Raw genomic sequence first — 8,123 nt, forward strand, 5'->3', positions numbered from 1 at the left:
CATTAAAAAATTATCATTGTTCATTTATTTCGTTTTTCTTTTGACCTACAGAAATGCTTTGTGGCCATAAACACAAACAAGTGCAGAAGGAGTACGCTTCCATTGATATCACAAGTTTTATGTCCTGAATGTGTCAAAGTATTTCGGAAACAATTAATTATCGCTTAAGTAGTTATTGTTATGTGAGCAAATGCAGGAATCAACTTGTGCAAAGCCCGACAAATAATAAATGAGACAAGTGACCAGTTCACCTGCTTCGATGGCGCTGGTATTTGTATGATTAATAGTGGAAGTAAGCAACGTAGGTGGGTGTATGACAAGTCCATATAACTTCTGGGGTCAATAGTGGCTTTAGCTGCCAATACAGAATCCTGCAGTGTTACAGGCAATTTAGATCCAGCCCAGCTGGGCTGAATTTGACTGAATGCCTTATGCCCCTTGGCCAGATGGCTCAAGTTGTCATCCAGTGCCCACCCCCCAATCACCAACCCCCAATCCCACCGGCCCTGCCACTAACCCAACCAGCCTGGCCATAGCGCCCCTCCCCCCTCTCGTCCCCTCCGCCTCTCCCTCATGTCTCCCCCACCCCCTCCCTCCCCCACCCCCTCCTTCCGCCTCTCGGCCTCCCGACCCCTCGTCCGCCCAAGCCTCCCCCACCCGACCCCTCGTCCGCCCAATCCTCCCCCTCGTCCGCCCAATCCTCCCCCTCCCGACCCCTCCTCCGCCCAATCCTCCCCCTCCTCCGCCCAATCCTCCCCCTCCCGACCCCTCCTCCGCCCAATCCTCCCCCTCCTCCGCCCAATCCTCCCCCTCCCTACCCCTCCTCCGCCCAATCCTCCCCCTCCTCCGCCCCCCACCCCCCTCTCCTGACCTCTCCTCCGCCCCCCTCCTCCCTCCCACTCCTCCGCCCCCCGCTTCCCCGTCCCTCTCTCTCCTCCGCCCGTCCCTCCCTCTCCTCCGCCCCCCGCTCCCGCGCTCTTCACTCCACCGCCCCCCCGCCCCCTCCCCTCCCTCCCTCTCCTCCGCCCCCTCCCCTCCCTCTCCTCTCCTCCGCCCCCTCCCCTCCCTCTCCTCCGCCACCCTCCCCCTCTCCTCTGCCCCCTCCCCTCCCTCTCCTCCGCCCCCCTCCCCCTCTCCTCTCCTCCGCCCCCTCCCCTCCGCCCCCTCCCTCCCTCTCCTCCACCCCCCCTCCCCTCTGCCCCCTCCCTCTCCTCCGCCCCCTCCCTCCCTCTCCTCCACCCCCCTCCCCTCCCCTCTGCCCCCTCCCTCTCCTCTCCTCCGCCCCCCTCCCTCTCCTCCGCCCCCCTCCCCTCTCCTCCGCCCCCTCCCCTCCCTCCCCTCCGCCCCTCCCCTCCCACCCCCTCCCCTCCCTCTCCTCCGCCCCCCTCCCCTCCCTCTCCTCCACCCCTCCCCTCCCTCTCCTCCGCCCCTCCCCTACCTCTCCTCCGCCCCCCTCCCCTCCCTCCCTCTCCTCCGCCCCCTCCCCTCTACTCCGCCCCCCTCCCACCTCTCCCCCTCTCCTCCGCCCCCTCCCCTTTCCTCCGCCCCCTCCCACCTCTCCTCCGCCCCTCCCCTTTCCTCCGCCCCCCTCCCACCTCTCCCCCTCTCCTCCGCCCCCTCCCCTTTCCTCCGACCCCCCCTCTCTCCCTCTCCTCCACCCCCCTCCCTCCTTCGCCCCCTCCCTCCCTCTCCTCCGCCCCCTCCCCTCCGCCCCCTCCCTCCCTCTCCTCCACCCCCCTCCCCCCTCTCCTCCACCCCCCTCCCCTCCCTCTCCTCCGCCCCCCCTCCCTCCCCTCTCCTCCGCCCCCCCTCCCCTCTCCTCCGCCCCCCCCTCCCTCCCCTCTCCTCCGCCCCCCCCTCCCTCCCCTCTCCTCCGCCCCCCCCTCCCTCCCCTCTCCTCCGCCCCCCCCTCCCTCCCCTCTCCTCCGCCCCCCCCCTCCCTCCCCTCTCCTCCGCCCCCCCCTCCCCTCCCCTCTCCTCCGCCCCCCCCTCCCCTCCCCTCTCCTCCGCCCCCCCCTCCCCTCCCTCTCCTCGGCCCCCCCTCCCCTCCCTCTCCCCGGCCCCCCCTCCCCTCCCTCTCCTCGGCCCCCCCTCCCCTCCCTCTCCCCGGCCCCCCCTCCCCTCCCTCTCCCCGGCCCCCCCTCCCCTCCCTCTCCTCGGCCCCCCCTCCCCTCCCTCTCCTCGGCCCCCCCTCCCTCCCTCCCCCCCCGCCCCCAGCGGCCCGACACAGGTTCACCCACTGCCCCGGACCCACCCCCACCCCCTCCCCCTCCCCCTCCAGTGGCTCGGACACAGGCTCCCCACTCCGCCCCAGTGACCTGAGCACGGCACTGACCCGCCGCCCCGGTGGCCCGGACACGCGCCCTTGCCTCCAGGGGGTCGAACACTGGCGCCCCTGCCTCACTGGCTCCGCCTCCCCCTCCTGTTACCGGGGTTACCTGGGTGCTCTCCCCTTCCCGGAAACCTTGCGCCACTCGCTGCCGAATAAAAGAGCCTAGATCGCGGCCTTTCTTGGTCTGATCGAGGGGCCACTCTTCGCAGAGTTTGAGGAACCGGCGGTACCGAGTCGCCGCCATCCCTCCCCCAGCCGGTGTCCAGCAGTTTACCGAGAGCGCCGGCACCGCTCGTTCAATAATCAAAACAAAATGGCGGAGGCAGGTGTGCGCATGTGTTGTGCCGGCAGCCTGAACTACGACAGCAACCGCGCTGTCCGAGCTGTCAATCAATGAGAATCTTGGAGCTCTGCATTGGCTCTCAATTGCACTATTGCTACTATTGTGTTGTTTTGGAATCATTTTCTTTGGTGTGAATGCAAAGTTCTTTGACCATGGTTACCTTCGAAATTAGATGCAAATCATCCTACAATTAGATACTTAATGAATCTCCCACTGTGCTGCTCATAGTCTTCCTAATTTGTCTTGGTTGCTCAGTGTTTCTCTCGTTGTTTATTATCATTGATGCTGTTATGGATGGAGGAATAGAAGCTGAAACCGCAGCTTGCATAACCAGCTAGGCTTGTTGGAAGGCAACAGGTGAGAGGGCTTACTGGTAGAAAGCCTCACCCAGCCCATAGGCTATTGGACGAGACCCAGTTTCTTGGATATTCCTGTGGAGCAATGCAGATGCCTCTTTTCAAAAGGCAGGCTATGGCTGACCTAACCAGCCTTATACAGCAGCTCCTGCTGCCCAGGGAGCCATGCTTTGCCCGTGGCTGTCTAAAAGTCACCACTGGTCATAACATTACTACAGGGGGCATTGTCAGCATTTCTTGATCTGCAGTATACAGCTGGATTTCTCCTTGCCAGAGCAAACCAGTATGTTATCTTTGTGATGGATGCCAACAGGCAGAATGGGAAAGCCCTGGCATTTACAGCAGTGACTGGTTTTCCACACTGCACACATAGCCATTTGGCACCAGGGGAAGAACCAGCAGGGAATATGAAAAGGAAAGCCATACATTCTGTCAATCCTCAACTGGGATGTGATCACCACAGAAGGGTAACAGAAGTCTGTCAGTTTTATAAGAGCAAAATACTGCAGATGCTGGAAATCTGAAACAAAAACAGAAAATGCTGGTCTAACAGCACCTGTGGATAGAAAAACAGAGTTAACGTTTCGGATCCATATGACTCTTCTTCAGAGCCAAAGAAAAGTAAAAATGTGATGAAATTTATACTGTTGATTGGGGGGGGGGGGGGGGGGGGTGGTGCAGGTGAAGCTGAATAGAAGACCAGCGATAATTGGAGGCAAAGGAGAGATTGACAAAGATGTCATGAACAAAAGGACAAAGGGGGTGTTAATGGTAGTGGTAAGAGCTAAAGGAGGTGCTGATAGTGTCATCCTGATAGTGTCAGTTTTGCTGGTCGCTGCAGCACTCATCTATTCCCCTACAATTCCCCCAATCCAGGAACACCAGAGGACAGACCCCCATTTAGCTGATGACACTCCTCTGAAACCCCACCATGCCTGAGCAGTACAGATACAACGATACACAAACCACGAGGAACCTCAGAAAGCATACCCTGGATAATTGGAGTAAACGTTTGGATACCTTGATCACTACAATATGCTCAGCCAAAATGGGCAATGTTATTGTAGTTCTGTGCAATCTGACAATTCAAAGAGGATTTGAGTTTCAACAGGAACAATAACAGGAATAGGCATTATCTGATGAGGAAAAATTGAATGAAGGTGATGAACAGCCACAAGGAGGACCAGGAGAATACAATGCAGGTAGACAAGCAGGGAAAAGTAGATAGAGCAGTGCTTTTGGTGACTTCCCCACTGCCTTACCTGTAAAATCATGAAAAAAACACTGGAGCATTGTAACCCCTTGATTCTTAACATTGAAACCATTCAGATAAAAGCAAAAGTCTGTGTCAGTTTTATAAAAGCAAAATACTGCGGATGCTGGAAATCCAAAACAAAAATAAAAATACCTGGAAAAACTCAGCAAGTCTGACAGCATCTGCGGAGAGGATCCCAGTTAATGTTTCGAGTCCGTATGACTCTTCAACAGAGCTAAGGAAAAATAGAAGAGAGGTGAAATATATGCTGGTTTAAGCGGGGTGGGACAAGTAGAGCTGGATAGAGGGCCAGTGATAGGTAGAGGCAAAGAAGAGGGCCAAAGATGTCATAGACAAAAGGATAAAGAGGTGTTGACGGTGGTGATATTAGCTAAGAAATGTACTAATAGGTGACATTAAGGGTAGAAAGCAGGACGAGCAAGGTACAGATAGCCCTAGTGGAGGTGGGGTGGTGGGGGGGGGAAGGGATCGAAATCGGCTAAAAGGTAGAGATAAAACAATGAATGGAAATACATTTAAAAATAATGGAAATAGGTGGGAAAAGAAAAATCTATATAAATTATTAGAAAGGGGGTGTTGATGGAAGAGAGAGTTCATGATCTAAAGTTGTTGAACTCAATATTCAGTCCGGAAGGCTGTAAAGTGCCTAGTCGGAAGATGAGGTGCTGTTCCTCCAGTTTGTGTTGAGCTTCACTGGAACATTGCAGCAGGCCAAGGACGGACATGTGGGCATGAGAGCAGGGTGGAGTGTTGAAATGGCAAGTGACAGGAAGGTCTGGGTCATGCTTGCGGACAGACCGAAGGTGTTCCGCAAAGTGGTCACCCAGTCTGCATTTGGTTTCTCTAATGTAGAGGAAACCACATTGGAAGCAGTGAATGCAGTAGACTAAATTGAGGGAAGTGCAAGTGAAATGCTGCTTCACTTGAAAGGAGCGTTTGGGCCCTTGGACGGTGAGGAGAGGGGAAGTAAAGGGGCAGGTGTTGCACCTTCTGCGGTTGCATGGGAAGGTGCCGTGGGAGGGGGTTGGTGTAGGGGGTGATGGAGGAGTGGACCAGGGTGTCCCAGAGGGAACAATCCCAGCGGAATGCCTCCATGATCCCTGCAGAATGAAACCATTCAACCAATCTCTATGTCAATGGCTTTCTGACAATGGAAGCTGTAAGCAGAAGCAGCTACAGATCAAAGTTACAAATGTAATAAATGTGTTGATTTTAATTCCCAACACAATGCTGTATTGAACTCTTGTCATCCAAGTGATCAAGCCATAGTGCTTGTATTAAAGGCAGGTTTACTAACTATTACTCCTGTGATATGCCCTTCCAGTGGTTTTAGCAGAGCTCACAAAGGGCTGCTGTTGCTAACTGCTGCACTTTACTTGCTCTCAGGGCAGTCTGGCCCAGTTAGCTGATGGACACTGTGGTTAATTTGGTTGAAAATGTGACAGGCATCCATTTTTCGAGGGGCATTACATACCATTGCTCCTGAGCCATTGGACTTAGACTGTCCACCGTTGTCTGCACTTGAACAGACTGCAATAGAGTTTATTTTTCCTTTGTTCTTTCATGGGATGTGGGTGTCACTGGCAAAGCCCACATTTATTGCCCATCCTAACTGCCCTTGAATTGAGCATTTCAAAGGGTAGTTAAGACTCAGCCACATTGCTGTGGCTCTGGAGTCACACATAGGCCAGTCTAGGAAAGGACGGCAGATTTCCTTCCCTAAAAGACATTAATGAACCTGCAACAATCAATGATAACTGACCAAGATAAAAGCAAAATACTGCAGATGCTGGAAATCTGAAACACAATTCTTCTGAAGAAGTGTCACCTGGACTCAAACATTAAGTCTTTCTCTCCACAGATACTGTTGGACCTGCTGAGTTTTTTTCAGCAATTTTTGTTTAACATTACTGACTAACTAGCTTTGTATTCCAGATTTATTAATTGAATTTAAGCTCCACCAGCTGCCATGGTGGGATTTGAACTAATAGCATTAGCTTCTAGATTACTAGGCTAGTAACATTACCACTACACCACCATCAAGGATGAGTAACAATTAGAAAACCCCTTCCCTTCAGCCTATTAACCTGTCAAAGATAGACATTCACCTCACCAAGGCAGAGCAGTTCGAGCCCATAGTCTGCATAGAAGTAATTTGTGCTTTCACCAAAGCTGCAAAGATTGTGAATATGTAGTGAGGGGCCCAGCTGCAGTGTCCCTGGAGATGGCCACATTCTTCAAGATAGGCTACAATAAAGATTTCTCAGCTGTAATTTTTATATATTTTTTGAGGTAGGGGATTTCAGTGCTGGCGATTGGAACAATTCAGGTTGTTTGTATTACTCACAGGTGAGAACAGCGCAGCTAAATTCAGAGTAAGCTCCCTCTTTCATCAACTTCTCAATAATATATTTCAGCCCCAAGCCTCAAAAGATACTTCCCCACAACAGTCATTTGTGCGACCTGAATTTGCTAATTAGTGGATTGAGCCATTTGATGTTGCTCTTATCTTACAAAACTGCATTTTAATTACATCAAGGATTTTTATGTATTTCAAATCTGTCAAAAAGGAGTTGGATTCTTTTCTGCATGAAATTGGTTTTCCTTTTTTCTAAAATTTTTGTCCCCATTTCTTTTCCCTCACCTTCAGCCACAACAAAGACTGCTAATATGCTGAGATGCCTCTGGAGCCTTTTCAAAGACTGCAAGAATTTTTTCCCACCTGTGCTACCACTTACCTTTATATGAATGAACCCTTTTAAATTTCAGTTGAATTTCACCTTGCCCCTGCCTCACTCTCCCACGATTGGACCACTTTTGTGTAGAAGGCCAATGGAGCACAAATTAATAATTATGCTAAAAGCTAATCACAGAAATTTGCAAGGAGTCAATACACTTTTGGTCATCTTTGCACTGGTCTTCAGCTATTCATACAGCTATATGTGCTTTATCTTGAAATTTTGCAGTGTTTCACTTTTATTCTAGTTCTGAAATAGTGCGAAAACATTTTAGGTGCACTAGGTGTGAGCTGAACTTTGTATTGTAATCCCAATCATCATGTCAATATTCTTTTTAGAAACTTAAAATTTTTCATTAATACAGTTAGTTTCAGTTTGAAACTATAAATTTGCAAATTACTAATTGTTTAATGTCATTAAATTTAAAATTTGTTAAATGTTTGTGCTCTTGAAAATAAACCAGTCACTATTAGGATCCCTCCAGTCAGCAGCACTTCATGGTTTGACAGGGGTGGGAGGTCCACACAGAATGCCTGCTTGGAGGTTGCCATTAACCAGAAAACAGGAAATCGTGATGAGGAACAGATATAGCATTATTTATTAACAATTAAATTTTCAATGTTACCTGAAGTAAGTGGAATTAAAATGCAGAACATCTGTGACATTTAGGATTGCGGACAATGGGTTATCGTGGCCTGAATTTTACCCTTGGCGGGCGTGATCTGCAAGCCGGCAACCAGTCAGCAAACAGACGGCCACCCATGTTTGGCCCCTGACCGCAATTTCACGCTGGCTGTTCCATTAAGGCCTGCCCAGCGTGAAACGCACCCTATCAATGGTCAGGTGGGGGCCTATTGGCCACCAGGTCCAATGGCAACCCAGCGGCCAGTTTAAAAATGGCACAGGCAACTCCTTAAAGGTTGCCAGGGAAGAATGTATCTTCTGCATTGTGAACACTGAAGTTATTGCATCAAGTGCGGCTGGAGATGCCAGGCGGGAGGGCAGGTCGGGTGGGCACTCGGTACCCCAGTTTTCGGATAAGTCACTCGCAGCCTTCCTGGAGGAGGTGGCTGCCAGA

General features: G+C 51.7%; 1 protein-coding gene across 6 annotated transcripts in view; it reads right to left on the bottom strand.

Annotated features, from left to right (window-relative positions):
• The window catches only part of LOC121282273 (ubiquinol-cytochrome-c reductase complex assembly factor 2), a 37,819-nt gene extending 35,153 nt beyond the window's left edge, over positions 1-2,666 (bottom strand). For 4 of the 6 annotated variants that reach the window (XR_005944029.1, XR_005944030.1, XR_005944031.1 and 1 more), the window contains exon 1: positions 2,439-2,666. Coding sequence is in view for 3 of the 6 variants with exons in the window: in XM_041195921.1 (XP_041051855.1) it covers positions 2,439-2,576 (138 nt within the window). In the remaining 3 variants the exon portion in view is untranslated. The remainder of the gene's footprint in view (positions 1-2,438) is intronic. The other 2 variants (XM_041195920.1, XM_041195919.1) reach the window with 2 other exon arrangements.
• Between the last annotated feature and the right edge of the window lie 5,457 nt (positions 2,667-8,123).

The sequence above is a fragment of the Carcharodon carcharias genome, chromosome 9 (assembly GCF_017639515.1).
Source record: "Carcharodon carcharias isolate sCarCar2 chromosome 9, sCarCar2.pri, whole genome shotgun sequence".
In the NCBI taxonomy this organism is placed as follows: Eukaryota; Metazoa; Chordata; class Chondrichthyes; order Lamniformes; family Lamnidae; genus Carcharodon; species Carcharodon carcharias.